Source organism: Alosa pseudoharengus, unplaced genomic scaffold, assembly GCF_046254945.1.
Source record: "Alosa pseudoharengus isolate Yale_2024_CS ecotype anadromous, Long Island Sound unplaced genomic scaffold, YU_APseudo_1.1 YU_APseudo_1.1_scf_13, whole genome shotgun sequence".
Lineage (NCBI taxonomy): Eukaryota > Metazoa > Chordata > Actinopteri > Clupeiformes > Clupeidae > Alosa > Alosa pseudoharengus.
In genome coordinates, this window is record NW_027468598.1 from 32843155 (window position 1) to 32865182 (window position 22028).

The 22028-nt window shown below is 46.2% G+C and overlaps 1 protein-coding gene across 1 annotated transcript; it reads left to right on the plus strand.

Moving 5' to 3' along the window:
• Window positions 1–551: 551 nt before the first annotated feature.
• On the plus strand, window positions 552–21759 carry LOC143121407 (cytochrome P450 2M1-like). The gene is made up of 9 exons (XM_076281768.1): window positions 552–743; window positions 2582–2744; window positions 2953–3102; window positions 3550–3710; window positions 4057–4236; window positions 10655–10796; window positions 12855–13042; window positions 21256–21397; window positions 21575–21759. Exons 1-9 carry the CDS (start codon window positions 552–554, stop codon window positions 21757–21759), a joined length of 1503 nt encoding a protein of 500 aa, XP_076137883.1.
• Window positions 21760–22028: the final 269 nt, after the last annotated feature.

Here is a 22028-nt window from a genome sequence, read left to right on the forward strand (position 1 = left end):
CCATTGTTACTAATAACTGCATCAAGTACTCAGAAACTATCCTGTTAGCATAACATTTGGACAGGTGCAAGGCAGGGTCCTCCTGATTAACGACCCTTCAGGAGGATCATCAGCCCTTGTGACCTACACATCTATTCAATCAGGGTTGGAACTACGTAGAGGTCACACACCGCTTTGTTTGTGACATACTCAAGCTCAAGCAACTCAAGGTTGTTTCTCTGATTAGTCAGAGATACGGGGGAATCCTTATGGTGAAGCCTGTCTCTTTCCCTTGATGATCATTGAAAGAATAAAGCCTGTTTCTTGAGTGCCATCATCCTGACTGTGTCTCCAGATATCTGTCGTAGTAGGAAAATTACCATCACTTTGAATGTCATTCATTTTGAATACTTAACTTTACCCCAGTCATGGACCAATGAATATCGCAGCCTAACTATGTTAACCATTACCTAATAAATCAGCATTCACTCACCTGTCCTGGTATAAGGGGAAAACATCAGAAAGTAGCTTATTTGTTTTTACTCCCAGCTTTGACCCATACAGACGTCAAGATGGAAATACTAGCCTTTCTCCAGGCAAACATTATCTGTATAGTTTTGGGCATAGTGGTGTGTATATTGGTATGGATGAACAGAGGGAAGCAAAGGAGCTTTGGAAGATTACCCCCGGGGCCTCGTCCGGTACCACTTATAGGAAACCTACTGCAAATAGACCTGAAGGAGCCATACAAGTCTTATCAGGAGGTATGTTCACATTACATACATGCAGAGGCTATCTAATGTGTTTGTTCTACGTTTTTTCATTTAATTTCCTTTCATTCATATAATGTGTACATTTCCAAGTTTCCTTTCTTTGATGAGTGCACACACACACACACACTCTTATCTGGTTATTCATTTAAGGTTAATTTGACAGATATTTGCACATTAACATAAAATGTCACATTTTCATAGTTCAATTAATATGCCAGATTAATGCCAGAATTATCCAAAATGGTTATTTTGCATCTTGTCCATGGGCCAATGTTAAAAGGTCAGTTGTATGAAGGTGTTTAAGGTCTTACTTGGTCATTTCAACACATCAGCTCTAACTGTTCTTCCGCCAATAGATATTTCTCCACCAAAATAAAAACTTAATCTTTGTGCTAGTCATTGTCCAACGTCTGGAGTGTCTTCCACCATACTAATCGTGTATTTATTCAGCATCTATGTGAGAAGTATGGGTCAATGTGAAGAGTGCCACAAATCAACATCATGGTATTCTCCAGGGATTTATTTTGATGAGTATAGCGGAAAACAACCAGACACCTCTACAACTAGAACATTCAAATAAACCTGATGGCTGCAAGGATATATTTACACCATTTCCAGTCAATTAAATTATTTACAGATAATTTGTTGTTGATTCAGAGATAGGCTGTCCATACTCTTCAAGTGTAAAGTTCAAACTCCAACGCCACAAACTCACCTGACTCCCATCACCCCGGCAAAATGGTAATGTTAAAATATTATTTGCACATTTTGGTTCCATGTTACATTTCCCGTCTCGGTCCGCTGGATCTGATGATGTTTTAAAGGGGTGGTTCAGGATTTTGGACATAGGACCTCATTTCCAAGTAAGCAAGTGTGATATTTATCAGTGGAGACTGTTTTCAACACGTTTCATCCAGTCCTTCTAATTGCAGAGTTCGCAGGTGCTAGGCTAGCGCAAGTCAACGGTATGTGCTAGCCTGCCACTAAAAACAGTCTTACCCACTCCAAAGTACACCCGAGGCAAATAAATTATAACGCCAGACTATCGATGTAAATGTCTGTTTTGATAGTGTTATTTCTAACGTTATTCTATCCTTGCATTTCAACGATCGCATTACATTTTGAGGGACTAGTTTCTTAGCAGCGGCGGAATTATACTTGCTCTGGTTAGTAGTACTGCGCCGAAAAGTAAACAGTAAAGCGCACTCCAATGGGGATACCTAGTAGTAGCCTTGGTAATATCAGTCCGCCGCTGAGATGCAAAATGACTACTACCAACTTCAGGGACCAAAGTATAACTATTGCAACGCGATGCGAGGGTAGTTGTATTTCTCACACTATTCTATCAACACAGACATTTACATCGATTGTCTGGAATTTGCCTCGGGTGTACTTTGGAGTGGGTAAGACTGTCTTTAGTGGCAGGCTAGCACATACCGTTGACTTGCGCTAGCCTAGCACCTGCGAACTCTGCAATTAGAAGGACTGGATGAAACGTGTTGAAAACGGTCTCCACTGATAAATATCACACTTGCTTACTTGGAAATGAGGTCTTAAGTCCAAAATCCTGAACCACCCCTTTAATTCATATGTCGGTCTGTTTATTACTCCTATGTTTGTGTGTGGCTATTTGGTTTTGAATCTATGATCTTCCTTAGAAAAAGAAAGGAATTATTAATTTAAAGATAGGCACAACAAAAAAAAAATCCTCCTGTTCATCGCGCCCCACCTGTCATTTCTATTCCCCAGTGGGCCCCGCCCCACACTTTGAGAACCACTGAGTTGACACAATAAATCAACCTTTCATGAGTGAAACCTTCTCCTTGCAGCTTTGTAAGAAGTATGGGCCTGTGTGTACTATCTGGCTGGCCAACAAACCAGTGGTGATCTTGTCAGGTTATCAGACCATCAAAGATGCCCTCGTCCTCCAGGGAGAGGAGTTCAATGGGAGAGCTCAATACCCTTTCCTAGTGAAGGCAACCAATGGATATGGTGTGTTGTAATTATTTATATGCACTGGTCAAAATGAATCACAATGATGTAATCTCACATTGTCATAGTTTAAGTTAAATGATGATATTAATTGATGTTATTATTGTATACACTGATGGCATACATAACAATCCGGTCTATTTGTAAAAGCTATAGGCAGAGATTCTCTGAAAAAGTTCTGGTTCTTGTTGGTTCTTGTTCTCCACAGGTGTGATGGTGAGCAGTGGTCATCGCTGGCGAGAGCTCCGTCGGTTCTCCATCATGACGCTGAAGAACTTTGGGATGGGGCGGAGGAGCGTAGAGGAGAGGGTGCAGGAGGAGGCCAGGAGTCTGGTGAAGGCCTTTGATGAGTATGAAGGTGAGGAGTCTGGTGAAGGCCTTTGATGAGTATGAAGGTGAGGAGTCTGGTGAAGGCCTTTGATGAGTATGAAGGTGAGGAGTCTGGTGAAGGCCTTTGATGAGTATGATGAAGGTGAGGAGTCTGGTGAAGGCCTTTGATGAGTATGATGAAGGTGAGGAGTCTGGTGAAGGCCTTTGATGAGTATGAAGGTGAGGAGTCTGGTGAAGGCCTTTGATGAGTATGATGAAGGTGAGGAGTCTGGTGAAGGCCTTTGATGAGTATGATGAAGGTGAGGAGTGTGGTGAAGGCCTTTGATGAGTATGATGAAGGTGAGGAGTCTGGTGAAGGCCTTTGATGAGTATGAAGGTGAGGAGTCTGGTGAAGGCCTAATGCTAATCATATCTGTTTTATTTGTAACAATACAACAAATAATGATGTGGTCATAAAATAAATCCTCTTGAACAGGTGGACTCTTCAATCCCAGAGAGCTGCTGTGTAATGCGGTGGCCAATGTAATCTGCTCCATAGTGTTTGGGCAGCGCTTTGAATATAAAGATCCAGATTTCTTGCTGCTCTATAATGCAGTCACTGATGTCTTCATCGTCCTCAACAGTCCCATTGGCCAGGTAATACCTCCTACAGTAGATGTTTTCAGTTTTCTTATTGGCCTATTTCCTCTGTTCTGTAAACATTAATTTCTCTACTCATCACCTATTTGGTGTATTTGTTACAGCCATTTTGATGTATTTATTTACATTCATTAAATAATAATCACAGAATTAAGATGCGCAAAAGGTCCAGAAACATTCTTCTTCATAACTGTGTTGTCAAATGAGTGTAAATACTTGTGGGAAGTCTGTAAGTGATTACGAATAACATCACAGCGTCACATTTTCTGTATGATTGAACACCACACACATTTTTGATCTGCTTGAGTTTGATAACGATCTGAGGGTTGTTGATCTCTTCCAGCTCTACAACTTGTTTCCTGGAATTCTTGACCGTCTTCCTGGAAAGCACAGAGACATGTTTGCGTTGCTGCAGGACGCTCAAGCTTATGTGAAGAGGGAGGCAGACACCCGAATTAAGCATCTGGATGTCAACTCCACCCCACAGGACTATATTGAGGCCTTCATGATTAAAATGATCCAGGTAAGTGCTTTGGGGGTAAAGATAATGAATAAATGCTACTGCTGATGACACTATTCCTAATAGACAACACAGAAATATCTTTTTGGATGCTGCTTATTATCTGTGCCATGTTTTGCATTTTAATATTTTCCGAATGCAATTCTCATTGGGTTACATTTGTGGTAAGACTAATGTACCTTCTTTGTTATTATGACTCTTAATATAAAAACGATTTTGAGATACTTTTATTTTGACAATTCATTTGAATAGGAAGTTGTCAAGAGCCTAGTTACAGAAGTTAGTTTGACCTTGCCTGCAGTGGAGACAGCTGCCTTGTCTTCCATTTCTCCATGTCACACTACTCACTCCACTTGCTACAGTTTGTTTCCATGTTTGTTCAAGCAATGTCTTTTCACAATACGATTCAGTAAAAATCACAAGAAAGAATCTGCTTCTGTGGAGTTTCTGAATCCTTGTTTAGCTGCTTGGATAGCTAACTCTTAGTGAGGCGAAGACAGTGAAAAGACGGCATCACAGCAAGCATGGAGCAGCGCTGTTTCAAAGCTAAGTGGCAAACAAACTCACAACTGGCTTACATTTACTGAACTGTCTTTCAAGCACCATTTAAATGATGGAGTGCAGACCATCAGCGAGATTTGAGACACAATCATTTGCATCTCATGGTGCCCAAGCTTCAGTTAGCTCCAGATCTAGCATAGTGTTTTTGCAAGCTAAGGCAAAAGCTGAAGCAGATCAAACTAGAGCAACATTCATGAAAATGGAGGCAGAAATTAAACTGGAGCAAGCACGTCTGCAAGCTGCACTGGATTCGCTCAGAGCAGATGAAGAGCTAGAAGCAGCAAGAGCCGAAATGCAGACATTAGAAGCTGGATTAATGGAAATGGGCTATGAGATAAGGAGTCATGCCTCTAGTTCAGATCTAGAAGAATCTAAAAGGTAACTTGTTACCAAATATGTACTGGAACAAAGGAGTGTTAATACAGGCGCCACACCATATCAGACGAGGAATGCAGATGTTAGCACACCAAATCCCCACGCTGCTACAGATCTACAAGCGCCAATGAATCACACAGCTGCTGATTATGGCCCGCCTCCTCTTCTAAGAGCCCAGCGAGATAACAGTCCACTACCTCGCTCAAGCAATGGTCCTCCACCTGTACCTGCTCCGCGGCGTTCTAGCCCCAGAGTGCCTGACCATACAGATTACCAGTCTTTCAATCTCACCAGTGATCTTTCTAAATTCTTAGCTCGCAGCCGCATGGTAACGTCAGGGCTCACTTCCTTTGATGACCAGCCCATAAACTACTGGGCATGGAAGGCATCATTCAGGAGTGCAATAGCTGGCTTAGATCTGTCTGCAGCAGAAGAGCTGGATCTTCTTGTGAAGTACCTAGGCAGGGACTCAGCTGAGCAAATCAAACGAATTAAAGCTGTTAACATCCGACACCCGCCAGCTGGATTGTCATTAGCCTGGGAACGGCTCGACGAGACCTACGGCTCACCTGAGGCTATAGAGCACGCACTTTTCACCAAGGTGGAAAAGTTTCCCAAGGTTTCATCCACAGACCCACGGAAGCTGCGTGACCTAGCAGATCTACTGTCAGAGCTGGAGTATGCAAAGCTAGATGGCAGTCTACCAGGCCTGTCATACTTAGACACTGCCAGAGGCATACACCCCATAGTGAAAAAATTGCCTCACAACATACAAGAGAAGTGGATATCGTATGGCTCAAAATACAAACGCACCCATCTTGTCAGCTTTCCACCATTCTCTGTGTTTGTGAAGTTTGTTCTCACAGAGGCTAAAACACGCACAGACCCCAGTTTTAATCTCTTCGCTTCTTCGTCTACACCTGCAAATGTGAAAAAGGGCTATTCAGACCGGTCAGCTAAAACACCTGTGGCGGTCCACAAGACACAAGTCTCTTCTGCTGGAGAGTCACCCAGTGAGAATGAGAACAGTGCAGTGAACCCAGGTAAACAGTGTCCGATCCACCAAAAGCCTCATCCGCTCAAGAAGTGTCGCGGGTTCAGACTCAAGACAATGGATGAGCGTAAGCAGCTGCTTAAGAAGTACTCCATCTGTTTCCGTTGTTGCTCCTCTACTCAACACCTGGCTAAAGATTGTACTGCTGAACCGCTCCGAAATACCTACGCCAGAAGCTGCCCGCCCCCACATTCACCTGAGGTGTATTGCGGATGAAATCCCACCTTTGGATCCCGACGCCAACATCCTCCTCTTGTTAGGCCGGGACATCTTAAGGGTGCACAAAGTCAGAGATCAGATCAATGGTGTGGGCAACTCCCCATTTGCACAGAAACTGGATTTGGGGTGGGTAATTGTCGGAAACGTTTGTCTTGGATCCACACACAGACCTCTCGAGGTGAATAGCTTCAAGACCATGGTGTTGAAAAATGGTCGCACAAGCTATTTTCAGCCGTGCAGTGGTCAAATCAAGGTGAAAGAAACCTACGCAGCAAAGCCCTACAGTCGTCATCAGCCCGCGCTTACCCGAGCATGCAGCTTGATGACACCTCTCAATAGTGAGAGCCTAGGACAAGGTATCTTCGATCGCACCTCAGACGATCACAAACTCGGACCTTCAGTTAAGGACATGGAGTTCCTGCGAATCATGGATGAGGAGTTCCATCAAGATGACCCCAACAACTGGGTTGGTCCCCTACCTTTCCAGTCGCCAAGATGACGGCTACCTAACAACAGAGAGCTCGCCTATGACCGGCTCATGTCTCTACGAAGGTCATTGGACAAAAAACCTGCCATGAAGGCGCACTTCTTGGACTTCATGGAGAACATGCTCAAGCGACAACACGCAGAGATCGCACCGCCACTCCAAGGGAACAAAGAATGCTGGTACCTACCTCTGTTCGGAGTCTACCATCCGAAAAAGCAGAACAAGATCCGTATCGTCTTCGATTCCAGTGCAGCCTATGACGGAGTGTCACTCAACGACGTCCTCATTACAGGCCCCAACCTCAACAACAGCCTAGTGGGCTTCCTCATGAGGTTCAGGAAAGAAGCGGTGGCTGTCACAGCTGACATCGAACACATGTTTCATCGTTTCGTGGTGAAGGAGGACCACAGAGACTTCCTTCGCTTTCTGTGGTACCAGAACAATGACATGGCACGTGAAGTCACTGAATATCGGATGAGAGTCCACACCTTCGGAAACAGTCCCTCACCCGCCGTCGCCATATACGGCTTACGAAGGGCTGCTGAAGAAGGGGAAGCAGAGTTTGGTCCTGCAGCACGAAGATTTGTTGAACGCGAGTTTTACGTGGATGATGGGCTGAAATCATTCAGCACTGAAGAAGAAGCAATCAGTGTCGTAAAGCAAACTCAACAAATGCTTGCAGCCTCGAACATCAGGTTACACAAGCTCACTTCCAATCGGCCTGCAGTCCTGGAAGTCTGGGATTGTCCTGGAACATCTCAATGGACACGTTCACTTTCCGAATCACCCGTGAGCAGAAACCCTTTACACGAAGGGGGGTGCTGTCGACTCTGAACAGTGTCTACGATCCGCTAGGGTTCCTTGCCCCAGTCACCATTCAGGGCAGACTGCTCTTGAGAGAGCTCACCAGCCTAGCATGCGACTGGGACTCACCTCTCCCACACCACATGGAAGCAGAGTGGATGAAATGGAGAGACTCATTGCAAGACCTAGAGGAACTTCAAATCCCACGTGTCTACACACCCATTTCTACATCTGGGGCCCAGCGAAAGGAGTTTTGCATGTTTGCTGATGCATCAGTGAAAGCTGTGGCTGCAGTGGCATACATCAGAGTCTCATCTCAAGAGGGGCATGTAGAGACTGGCTTTGTGTATGGGAAAGCGAAGTTGGCGCCTCAACCTGATTTGACGATTCCGAGGCTGGAATTCTGCGCGGCAGTGCTCGCCATAGAGATGGCATAGATGATAACTATAGAGATGGATGTGACGTTCGACAACATAGTACACTACACTGACAGCAAGGTAGTGTTAGGATACATACACAACCAAACACGGAGGTTCTACGTCTACGTGCACAACAGAGTCCAGCGCCTATGACCTTGTCGATCCTGCGGCAGACTCTAAGATATGTCCCCAGGTGATGGCAAAAATTGTGCACATCCCTGAAGATACTGTGCAGCCCGAGCGCTTTGAGCGCTTCTCCAAGTTAAGCACTCTGATCAGAGCAATAGCGCACTTGATCCACATTGCTCGCACCTTTTCTCACTCCAGTCCCACCAGCAGCTGCAGAGGTTGGCACATCTGCCAGCCCTCGGTGGAGGAGATGGAACAAGCCAAAGTGTGCATACTGAAGAGCGTTCAGAGAGAGTGCTATCAAGAAGAGATCAAGTGCATACAAGAAGGCTTGAACATTTCTTCATCAAGCAGCCTATGCAAACTGATTCTTGACTCAGATGGACTGTTGAGAGTTGGAGGCCGCATAAAGCACTCAGGCCTAGAGTTGAATGACATCAAACCCATCATTGTCCCCGACCGTCATCACCTGTCAGTGCTTCTCATACGCCACTACCATGAAGCTGTGAAACACCAGGGCAGGCATTTTACAGAAGGTGCCATCAGGTCAGCAGGCTTCTGGGTAGTTGGTGCAAAACGAAGCATTGCCAGTCTTCTGTTCAAGTGCGTGACATGTAAGAAGCTGCGGGGAAAAACAGAACACCAACAAATAGGAGACTTACCAGCTGAGCGGCTACAGGTAGCGCCACCCTTCACATATGTCGGTGTTGATGTATTCGGGCCATGGGAGGTTACTTCACGCTGTACTAGAGGAGGACACACACCAATTCCAAGAGATGGGCAGTGATGTTTTCATGCATGTGTACGCGAGCAGTGCACATTGAGTTGATCAAGACGATGACTGCCAGTAGTTTCATCAACGCTTTGAGACGTCTCTTCGCCATCCGAGGTCCTGCACGGCAGATCCGTTCCGACTGTGGGACGAACTTTGTAGGTGCCTCACGGGAATTGCAAATGTCCAACACTGATTCATCCTCAGAGAGCGTAGAGAGATACCTCAGCGACCAGATCTGTACCTGGGTGTTCAATCCGCCCCATTCATCCCATATGGGTGGAGCCTGGGAGCGGATGATCGGGATCGCCAGGCGCATCCTCAACTGTATGCTACAAGAGCAAAGAGCCCAGTTGACACATGAGGTCTTGTCTACACTTATGGCCGAGGTAGCTGCAGTGATGAATGCTCGACCACTCATCCCAGTAACGTCAGACCCAGAGTCAACTTTGATCCTCACTCCATCCATGCTCCTGACCTTGAAGACAGGGTCCACACCTCCTCCCCCCGGCAACTTTGAGGGTGGGGCCAGGTACAAAGAAGAATGGCTGACATCTTCTGGGGCAAGTGGAGGCGCGAGTACCTTCACACGTTGCAGCTCAGGGAAAAGTGGCAGGACAAGAAGCCCAGCTTGAAATGCGGAGACGTAGTTCTACTCAAAGATTCTCAATCAAAGAGAAACGAGTGGCCCATCGCTGTCATCACCAAGATTTTCCCAGGGCAAGATGGAATAGTCCGGAAGGTCGAGGTGACTACTGCAAGGGATGGAAACAAAAAGACTTTCTATCGTCCCATCACAGAAGTAGTCCTGCTTCTGTCCGAAGAACACCCCAGCAATGTAGATGGTTAAATGTGGGTTCTTACAGACCCCAGGCGGGGAGTGTCATGTTTTGCATTTTAATATTTTCCTTTCATGCAATTCTCATTGGGTTACATTTGTGGTAAGACTAATGTACCTTCTTTGTTATTATGACTCTTAATATAAAAATGATTTTGAGAGACTTTTATTTTGACAATTCATTTGAATGGGAAGTTGTCGAGAGCCTAGTTACAGAAGTTAGTTTGACCTTGCCTGCAGTGGAGACAGCTGCCTTGTCTTCCACTCCTCATTTGCTACAGTTTGTTTCCATGTTTGTTCAAGCAACGTCTTTTCACAATACGATTCAGTAAAAATCACAAGAAAGAATCTGCTTCTGTGGAGTTTCTGAATCCTTGTTTAGCTGATTGGATAGCTAACTCTTAGTGAGGCCAAGACAATCTGTGTTGATTTTTGACAATACAGGCCTACTCCTCAGCTGCTTATAAAGCCGCAATTAGAGGACATCCCCACAAGAGGGCCACATTTGCCTATGTTTAAACATTTTAGATGGATGACTAGACAGTGAGACTTGGATTATGTGCTGTAAGGAAGATGTATTACACTAATATTTGTTTAGCCTAAGGCATTTAAAACTCTGTATATAGGATGATTATGATAAATGTATTTTATATAATTTAAAGCACTTGGTGGTTGGGGATCATATGATTATTTTAAGCCTCATTGTTGAAATGGTCATTACTGTTGACTCCACTGTTGATGTGAGTTTCTATGTCTATTTCAGGAGAAGGACGTCCCAAATAGTGAGTTCCATTATGACAACCTGCTGGGCAGTGTGTGGAACCTGTTTTCAGCTGGAACTGAGACGACCTCCTCCACCCTGAGACAAATGATACTGATGATGATCAAGCACCCACACATTCAAGGTCTGAACAAAAAAATGAAAACACACAAAGCTGTGTTTCAATTACACACATTCATATTGTGTTTTATATTAATATAGTGTTTCATATTCATACATTCATATTGTGTTTTATATTCATATTGTGTTTCATATTTCTGAAATGTGAGAGATGCAGGGTACTCAATGTTAATCCTGATTCTGATTTACACCATGTCATTGATCTGTTATTTCTGCCTAAATTGTGCACTGTATAAATTCTGTTCATGGGCTCATGTAATATAGCTGTAGAAATAAGCATGAAATTCTTTAGGTTATAGTCAAATGTGTTAGCTACTGACCTATACAGTCAAAGTCAGAGTCAAATTTATTTACATGTATATAGCACAATTTTCATACATAATTGTTAATAAGTGTGCTTTACACTATATTACCGTATTTTCCGGACTATAAGTCGCACTTTTTTTCATAGTTTGGCTGGTCCTGCGACTCAGGTGCAACATATATATATTCATTTTTTGACTGGTGCGACTTATACTCTGGTGCGACTTATAGTCCGGAAAATACGGTACACTATATCATTAACCGTTTAATTGTACAGTGTCCTTGGGTGACTTGAAAGGCGCTGTGTATGTAATATTATTATTATTACATTGCTAAAGTAATCATTTAAACTAATAGCTTGTTTTCCAATGGTTATTCCAGCACACCACACAGGCCAAAAAGAAATTGATGAGGAGTAGCTGGCAGGGCATTCAGTGGCGTAACAAGCCAATGGTGGGCCCAGGTGCGAGAGCGCTACGCGGGCCCCATACCGACGACCTTTAGCCCAGGATGAATTAGCTCTGATACATGCAATACACATTAAGGGTGACTTCAATTGTTTATGCAAAGGGCCTGAGGCACCGAAGTAGTTTAGTAGTTACAGATTACAATTTCAAATAAAAAAAAACACACGACTATATATCCATTACATGTGAAAACATTAAAAAATAATTTTATTAACAGCCTGCAGGCCAAGGTAATCTAATATTACTGCATTAACATCAACTCGCATGGAATTATGGGAACACTCAATGCGCCTCTTCAACCCTCTGCGGAAACCGTAAGCGTAGATTGCTTGCTTATAAACTCGCACTGCGCAGAAACAAAACTTAATGTAGCCTAACTTATTTAACCGTCCAGAAACCAAATAAAATCATTCATATGCATACAATCCCCAATATGCGTGAATTAGGCCATTAGAAGAAGGCCATCTTACGAGCCTTTCGGTGTGCAAAATCGTCAACGATGTTCTCAATATTTAATGCTCTGGCTCTCGTATTTTCAATGGACAGGATAGCTAACCCACGGAGCCTCTCCTGCCCCATGCTGCTCCTTAGGTATAGGTCTTAAAAAGTTTGAGTTTGGAAAAAGATCGCTTAGCTGTTGCGCAGTCACATCAGTATTTTCAGAAACAACATGAGTACACACTTCCCCGAATGTGGATGTTACACTGTCTTAATCTTTAGAATAAGTGTCGTGGCACACTCAGAACTTGTCACTGTCATAATCTACCACCAGCATTTTGGCAAGTTGAAAAATAGATGACTTCTGTGAAATCTCTGCTTTAAAGCAAGACCTGAATGAGAGGAGTTGTGTTGGGAATGTCGGTGCAATGTTCCTGCTATAATGGTCTGACAAACGTCTTGCCTTTTCAAGCAGTTCATCATCACCTGCGAGTTGAAGGGTCATAGGACGTAAAGACTCAAACACATGACAAGTTTCTCGCATACTTGCAAATCTTTGGGAGAGCTGACTGATTATGATGTCCAGAGTTTATTAAATACCTGCACTTTGAAGTATCTCTCTGCATCGGTTAAGCGCTCATCTTCCGATAGATCGTCAAAGTGACGCTTCACTCTCCGTGCTCTAACATTCTAAAGTTCTAAAAAAAAAAAAAAAGGAGGCAGGGCGGGGGTAGCGACGGGCCCCGGGAGGTCACGGGCCCTGGTGCGACTGCACTTGCTGCACCTACTATAGTTACGCCACTGAGGGCATTCCTTAGGTTTAATAAATATTAACATGTTTGTCATTTTCTTAGCACGTGTCCAAAAAGAGGTCGATGAGGTGGTTGGACAGGACAGAAGTCCATCCATGGACGACCGGTCTAAGATGCCGTACACGGACGCCGTTATTCATGAGGTCCAGCGCTACATGGACCTGGCCCCGACCTCTGTGCCTCACAAGGTCACTGTCGACACCGAGTTCAAGAACTACCACATCCCCAAGGTAAGAGTTCATGAACTACCACATCCCCAAGGTGAGAGTTCAAGAACTACCACATCCCCAAGATGAGAGTTTATGAAGTACCACATCCCCAAGGTGAGAGTTCAAGAACTACCACATCCCCAAGGTGAGAGTTCATGAACTACCACATCCCCAAGGTGAGAGTTCATGAACTACCACATCCTCAAGGTGAGAGTTCATTAACTACTGCATCCTCAAGGTGAGAGTTCAAGAACTACCACATCCCCAAGGTGAGAGTTCATGAACTACCACATCCCCAATGTGAGAGTTCATGAACTACCACATCCCCAAGGTGAGAGTTCATTAACTACTGCATCCTCAAGGTGAGAGTTCATGAACTACTGCATCCTCAAGGTGAGAGTTCATGAACTACTGCATCCTCAGAGAGTTCAGGCTGAGAAAAGGTCGCCTTCGTATACAGGACCCCAAACTACAGAGACAGCCATGTGTTGTGTCTTACTGTGAAATAAATTGTGTAATGTAGTATAATGTAAAGGGCTCTAATTAGTTTGACACAAAATTTGCCATGTGTTAATAACGTAGGCTACCAGCAGGAATTTGCAATTCGCAAGACTCCGTCACACAGAAGTTCCAACAGACATGCTTTATTAAGAAACTACAAACTTTACAAATTTACAAACTTACTAACAGACAAGATGAACAGAGAGACGAACCAACGAATGACAGAGGAACAGGGGGGTAGAAATACACTGACTAATTAACAGAAAGACAGAGGACTGGACGAAAACCAACAAGACAATAATGGAGAACAGGTGGGAGCAGAAAATGGAGGGAAAACTAACAGGACAGGAAGTACAGACCAAAGTACAGACAAAGACAGGTGACAGAAAGATAAACACAAAGCACATGGGGAACAAGGAAACCCGGACTGTTTGGAAGTTTCAGCTCTGTGCTGCATTTGCAGAGCTATTGCCACGCCCTCTTCTCCTTTGACACTCATTTCCCCATTCAGTCCACTGCAGCTCCAACCAATTAGCCCAATCAGCCACAGACTTTATTAGGCAACACCTGTGCCCACAGCCCTTCCTTTGTTCAAGCCACATGGAGGAATCCTTGTTCGTTGCTGCTGCGAATGTCGTGTCCTGCCTTGTGTGCGTTTTTTGAACTATGTAAGTCATGTTTTTCTTCAATGAATGTTGTTAATTTAATTCATTTGATTATTTACTGCATTCTATGTTCTAGTGTAAATGTTTGTTGTTTAATTGAATTGTGGCCTTGTATTGTGGCATTATGGAGCTAATTGTATCCCATATCCCTTTCCCTCTTAGAGACCACACACACACACACACACATACCTGCTCCTATCCAGACAGTCATACACACACAACCATAACCATACTGGATGTAGCATCAATAAAAAGGATTGTGGAATTACAAGTGACTGGACTGAACTGTTCTCACCGACACCTCCACTGGTATCAAGCCAGCCACCTACACCTCCCTCTCAAACCTCCTTTTCATGGTCCTTCGAGCCCGGAGCCTACTGATGACCAGTGGAGATGTCCAGTCACTCCTTGCCCTCGCTACTTCAGCCTGATCGTCCACGCCGCCAAGCCCAGCTTCCTGCCCGGTACGATGACTTTATCCTGCAATATAGTCAGCGACCACAACATCCTGCTGAAGCACCAGAGCCACAACCTCTTTACTCCGCAGACATCTTTGGTGTTGGACCTCAGTATCAACCACAGCATGAGGAGGAGGAAGAGCCACCTCAACTACCCAACGAGTATGATGAAGAGGAAGAGCTGGAACCACCGCAAGAGCCGGAGCCAGCGACAGAGAGAGGGACTCAGGCAGACTCTCCAAACCCTCCCTCATCTGTCTCTTCTGGAAGAGCCTCAGCCTTGATTCCTGACCCTCAAACTGAGCTCTTACAGCAGTTACTCGTAGAAGTAAGAAATCAAGGTAGACTAATCCAGCACTGTATGCTTAGTGGCCAGTCCTCACGATCTCGTTCACTGCCATTCCCTTGCCCTGATAACCTTGGCCCTCAGTTAGTAGCATCACCAGCCCAGCCTGCTGCAATGCCACCTCAGGCTACCACAAGTGACCATAGGCCCTTTCCTCCCCCACCTCAGCAGCAGCTTTCTTTTCCCCCTCCTGTAAGCCGTGCCTCTTCCATTCAGCCCCTAGCTCAGTCCTGGCAGCCTACGAATCCTCTTGACCATAGTCAGTTTCCTGCCACCTCTCAAGTCTCAGTCTCACGTAACCCCTTGCTCCCAGCCTACACGTTGCCACCTCAAACTGTCCCTGCAGCAATGGCCCGCTCTGCTCAGTCAGTGTACCAGTCCCGCGATGTGCAGCCTCACCACCTTACTTCTGTGGCCCCTCCAGGCCATTTAGCTCCTCCTTCAGGCCGATTGCAGTCATATAGAAAGGTAGAAGGTCCCTCATTTCCTTATCTTACTAGTGAGGATGAAAGCCAGTATATGATGTTAAAGATGGCCCTATCTAACCTGTTAGACCCAGGAGAGTCTGAGCAGTATAAATACCACATCTTACTGGATCACTTAAAGGTAGATCAGGCGAGGCGACTTGCATTAGCTTATGTCCATGCCCAAGATCCCTACACTCAAGCTATTCGGGCCCTAGATGAGCGTTATGGTCAACCCAGACAGCTTGCTCTGAGAGAGCTCCGGGCTATAATGGAGATGCCTGCTATCCGGATAGGTGATGGTAGAGGTCTAGATCAGTTTTCCCTTAGAGTACAGGCCTTAGTGGGTCTCCTCCAGTCCATGGGCCATGAAGGCCTCTCGGAGCTTACTTGTGGCTCACATGTTGAGAGGCTATTAGAGAAACTACCTAGTGAGCAATTCTGCCAGTTTAAGAGAAGCATGAGTTTGAGCAGACCAGGTCCCCTTTCCTATAACCTCCTAGATTTCTCCTCCTGGCTGCGACATGAAGCCCGCTGCCAGCCCAGAAGGGAGAGAACCCTTCAGCCTGTCCGGCCAAAGCAACCACCCTCTCACCCCTTCAGAGCTACAGCCATACTCCATGGTAGTAAGACTTCCTCTCAAGTGAACTCCCCTAAAGTCCAGATTGCTCCTACTAAAGCCAGTCCGCTTCCCCCCCAACGCCTCATCCGAACGCTGTCGAGTGTGTGCTTACTGTAATTCCCCTGAACATCATGTCAGTAAATGTGAGGACTTCCTCCACCTCACAAAAGATCAGAGAACTAGCTGGATCAAAGAGCAGAAACGCTGCTGGCGATGTGCACGAGACCACTTTGCAACCCAGTGTGATCTGAAGGGACGCTGCAACCAGTGCAATGGGAAACATCTGCAGGTCCTATGCAACATCAACCAGAGGCAAGTGCAGAATTTCTACCTAGACCATCCTAGCGATTGCAATAAAGTGCTGCTGAAGGTGGTTGATGTGACCCTGCGCAATGGAAACAAGTCCTTAGACACGTATGCCATATTGGATGATGGGTCCGAACGTACGATCCTGCTGTATCCTGCTGCCCAGAAACTTCAGTTGGAAGGAGAGCCTGAGAGCCTGACGCTGAGGACTGTGAGACAGGATATCCAGACTCTTAACGGTGCCGACGTGTCCTTCACCCTCATTCCAAAGGCCCATCCAGAGAAATCCTATGCCATCAGGCATGCATTCACTGCTGACCAGCTTTCCTTGTCCGAACATTCTCACCCTGTGAAATCCCTCCAGCGGCGCTATGCTCATCTCCGGCAGATTCCCCTGAAACAACATGATAATGTAAGCCCTCTGCTACTCATAGGAGCTGATCATACTCACCTCATCACTCCAACCCAGCCTGTAAGGTTAGGCCCTCCTGGAGCCCCTGCAGCAATCAAAACCCGTCTCGGCTGGACGCTCCAGGGTCCTGCTAGAGATATTGTTAGCTCTCCCTCCACCAAGTGTCATTATACCTCTTTTAAATGCCCACCTGATGACATCCTCCACAATGTGCAAAAACTGTGGCAGCTGGACACATTACCTCTGAGGAACACGAAAATGGTTGTCCGCTCTAAACAGGACCAAGAGGCAATTCAACTGCTGGAGGCTCAAACCATCCGAATTCAGGTCGATGGCGTCCTTAGGTATGCCACACCTCTCCTACGAGCAGATCCCTGGCCCTCTCTGAAAGCCCCCAAGGAAGCTGTTATGTCCCGTCTTCGCAGCTGTGAGAGACGACTCCTCCAGAACCCCCCACAGGCGGAGACCTATACCAGAGAGATCCAGAAGTTAGTTGATGCTGGGTATGTCAAGAAGTTATCCTCATCTGAAGTAGCTGATGCTCCCGAGTCTTGGTACATACCTCACCATATTGTGCATCATAATGGAAAAGACCGCATTGTATTTGACTGTTCCTTCTCCTATCAGAATCAATGCCTGAATTCACAGCTGCTCCCTGGTCCAACCCTTAGGCCTTCCCTCCTTGGTGTTCTCCTCCGTTTCAGGCAGCACAAGATTGCCATCAGCGGAGACGTTAAGTCCATGTTCCACCAGGTGCGCCTGCTGTCCAGAGATAAACCCCTCCTTCGCTTCCTCTGGCGTGACCTGGACAGTAGATCCCCTCCAACTGTGCATGAATGGCAAGTCATCCCATTTGGCACAACCTCCAGTCCATGCTGTGCCATTTACACCCTCCAGAGGATCGCCAAGGATGCACAGGCAGATGAGCACATTACCCATTCCATACACCAATGTTTCTATGTGGATAACTGCCTTCAAAGTCTTCCCACACCAGAGGAAGCTAAGGACCTCCTTCACAGCCTGCGCACAACCCTCTCCTCTGGTGGCTTTGAGATTAGGCAATGGGCCAGTAATGACCCCAAGGTCATCTGTGACCTCCCTCCAGATGCCAGGTCAGACCAGGCAGAGCTCTGGCTGTCACACCATCCTTCCCTTGATCCCATGGAGTCTACTCTAGGCCTTCACTGGAATTGCCATACAGACACCCTGAAATATAGACATAGAGCCATTGAAGCTACTACCCCAACCATGCGTCACGTCTACAGAGTTCTTGCGAGCCAGTACGATCCCCTTGGCTATATCCTCCCCTATACAACAAGAGCCAAGATCATTGTACAGCACCTGTGGGCAAAGGCAAGAGAATGGGATGACCCCAACCTTCCCCACAACATCCTAGAAGCCTGGCTTTTCTGGGAAGGAGAACTCTCTAATCTTTCCACCATAGTACTGCCCCGTTGTCTCACCCCTCAGACAGTAGAGCCCTCCTCAGCCACTCAAGACCTGCACATTTTCTGTGATGCATCAGAGCAGTCTTATGGTGCAGTCGCCTACATGCGCACAGAAGATAGTCCACAGGTGAATGTGTCCTTCCTAATGGCGAGGTCCCGCGTTGCACCCAAAAACCAGCTATCCATTCCTCGACTTGAATTGTGTGCAGCCCTCATTGGAGCTCAGCTACTCAACCTCCTCCAAACAGAGCTCACCCTCAACATCAGACAGGTTACTTTATGGAGTGACTCTACCACCGTCCTCTATTGGCTTCTCTCAGAATCATGCCGCTATAAGGTCTTTGTTGGAACCAGGGTGGCTGAAATCCAGGAGCTCGCCAAAGGCCAGGAATGGCGCTATGTGGATTCCCAGAACAACTCAGCAGACGATCTAACTAGAGGGAAGCAGCTGTCTGATTTAGCTAAGCCCTGCAGGTGGAACCAAGGACCTGCCTTCCTCCTGCAACCCCCTGACCTGTGGCCAATTAGTCCCATCATCGATCAGTCCGAAGATCCATCAGAGCTACGTAAGCCCAGTTTCTGTGGTGCTGTATTTCTTGGCCCAAACCACTCCATTCCAGATCCTACCCAGTTCACTACCTTTCAGGATCTCCTTGACTCTACCGCTGCCTCCTGTCATGGGGCGGCAGAGACTCCTGCAACACCATCAGCAGAAACCTTCCTCGATGCAGAGATCTCCATCCTAAGACAGGCCCAGTTGGATTCCTTTGGGAATGATCTGGCATGCCTTCAGACCCACAAACCCCTTTCAAATTCCAGCCGTCTTCTCTCCCTTGCTCCTGAACTAGATCCAGTATCAGGTCTCATCCGAGTAGGTGGAAGGTTACGGCAAAGCAATGACCTGCCTCCTGATGCCATGCATCCAGTTGTGCTGGACCCTGCCCATCCAATCACAAAGCTTATAATTAAAGATTGTGATGACCATTTACACCATCCTGGTCCGGAGAGACTTTTTGCTGAGCTAAGGAGACGGTTCTGGATCCTGAGGGGTCGTGAGGCTGTCAAGAAACATCAGCACAGGTGTGCTAAGTGCCAGCAGTCCCGTGCCAAACCCCTTATTCCCCAAATGGCTGATCTCCCCCTTGCTCGCCTACGCCTCTGTGAACCTCCCTTCTATTCCACCGGTACAGATTGTTTCGGGCCCTACACTGTAAAGATTGGCAGACGAGTAGAGAAAAGGTGGGGAATTATTTTCAAATGCTTAACCACTAGGTGTGTACATCTAGATTTACTCAGTCACATGAATACAGATTCCTTTTTGATGGCACTGAGGCGCTTTATAGCTCGCAGGGGCAAACCTTTTTGAGTTGCTTTCAGATAGAGGTACCAACTTCATCGGTGGCACCAGAGAGCTACAGGAGGCCTACCAATCCCTGACCCCTGACCTCCAGGCAATCCTGGCCAAGCAGAAGATCTCCTTCAAGTTCAACCCCCCACACGCGCCCCACTTTGGCGGGACGTGGGAGCGTGAAATACGCTCAATCAAGATTGCCCTGCAGACCACCCTAGGGGCCCAAGCTGTCGCGGAAGAGGTGCTATGCACCGTCATGATTGAAATTGAAGGTATCCTCAATTCAAAGCCCCTAGGTTATGTCTCCTTTGATGTTGCTGATCCTGATCCGGTGACTCCTAATCTATTGCTTATGGGGCGGCATGACTCCTCCCTCCCCTTGGTAACGTATCCTGACTCTGAGCTGCGCAGCCGTCGCCAATGGCGTCATAGTCAAATCCTCTCAGATCATTTTTGGGCCCACTTCGTTAAAAATGATCTTCCTTCTCTCCAGTCTAGACAGAAGTGGCGCACTGATAATCCTGACCTTCAACCTAACACTGTTGTTCTCATTCTTGACCCTCAGCTCCCCCGATCCCTTTGGCCAGTAGGTAGAGTGACTTCCCTCCATCCCGGCAAGGACGGCCGTTGTAGGGTTGCAGATGTCCAGGTGGGGGACAAACAGTACACAAGACCCGTTGCCCGCCTCATCCCTCTCCCTGCCCTACCTGAACCCCCATGACCTACTGTACTAGCAAATTTGCAATCCAAATTTGGGGGCGGCTGTTTGGAAGTTTCAGGTCTGTGCTGCATTTGCAGAGCTATTGCCACGCCCTCTTCTCCTTTGACACTCATTTCCCCATTCAGTCCACTGCAGCTCCAACCAATTAGCCCAATCAGCCACAGACTTTATTAGGCAACACCTGTGCCCACATGGAGGAATCCTTGTTCGTTGCTGCTGCGAATGTCGTGTCCTGCCTTGTGTGCGTTTTTTGAACTATGTAAGTCATGTTTTTCTTCAATGAATGTTGTTAATTTAATTCATTTGATTATTTACTGCATTCTATGTTCTAGTGTAAATGTTTGTTGTTTAATTGAATTGTGGCCTTGTATTGTGGCATTATGGAGCTAATTGTATCCCATGTCCCTTTCCCTCTTAGAGACCACACACACACACACACACATACCTGCTCCTATCCAGACAGTCATACACACACAACCATAACCATACTGGATGTAGCATCAATAAAAAGGATTGTGGAATTACAAGTGACTGGACTGAACTGTTCTCACCGACACCTCCACTGGTATCAAGCCAGCCACCTACACCTCCCTCTCAAACCTCCTTTTCACGGACACAAACACAAACTAATACAGAGAATGGCCACTAGGGTGGCACAAACACATTTAGTCCAGGCCAGATCCTGACACTATCTCACAAACTAATGCTAATTTAATTACTGAGCAAAATAATTTTGCTAATTTATACCACACAACACACACAAACATGACTGGGCCAGCGCACAGATGCAGATGAACATGAATTCCTCTACAGTCCAACCAGTAGATGAGCCAGTATTGGTATAACTGCCTGTTCTCGCTGTGTGCAGTGCATGCTGCAGATTCAAAATAATGTTGTATGAGGGAAAAATACATGTTCTCCCTTTGTTCTCCTCCTGCAGGATACTATGGTTCTCCCTCTGCTTTCCTCGGTTCTCTCTGACCCCAAACTGTGGAAGAACCCAGGACACTTTGACCCCGAAAACTTCCTGGATGAGGAGGGGCGATTTAAGAAGAATGATGCCTTCTTGGCTTTTGGATTAGGTAGGCCTACTGCATGTCAATAGATACATTGAATATTAAAAACAGATACAAGAAATGACCCTAAAATGAATAAAATGAGGTAAGGTAGAGGTTTAACTGTCTAATTCATAAAAACATGACCATAGCCAGATATTCCAGTAAACCCATTGATCCCTGTGTCTGTGTCTTGCCTGTCAGGGAAGCGTAACTGCCTGGGAGAGGGTCTGGCGCAGATGGAGCTCTTCCTCTTCACATCCTCTCTTCTCCAGCGCTTCACCTTCGTGGGCACCAAGCCCCCAGAGGAAATCGACACCACCCCCAGGTGCTGTAGCTTTGGCCGGCTGCCTCGCGTCTACGACTGCTACACCAAACTCCGGGTGTAGATGAGAAATGCCCTGCACTGTGAAAACAGCTAGACTGCAGGTCATGTTTAGGCTGTTTCAAAACAGTGTGAGAATATCAAAGAATTATACATATTGGAGTATACAATGTCACAAGTTACATTTTCTTTGAAGCATGAATGAGAAGAGTGCTAAAATAACCCACATTGCTCCTTATCTATAGGGGCTTGCAATGCATTGCTCCTTATCTATAGGGGCTTGCAATGCATTGCTCCTTATCTATAGGGGCTTGCAATGCATTGCTCCTTATC

Coding starts and splice junctions, on each gene's coding strand:
- LOC143121407 (XM_076281768.1), top strand. CDS start 552: ATGGAAATACTAGCCTTTCTCCAGGCAAACATTATCTGTATAGTTTTG. Junction 744..2,581: donor CATACAAGTCTTATCAGGAG/GTATGTTCACAT, acceptor TTCTCCTTGCAG/CTTTGTAAGAAGTATGGGCC. Junction 4,237..10,654: donor TCATGATTAAAATGATCCAG/GTAAGTGCTTTG, acceptor TGTCTATTTCAG/GAGAAGGACGTCCCAAATAG.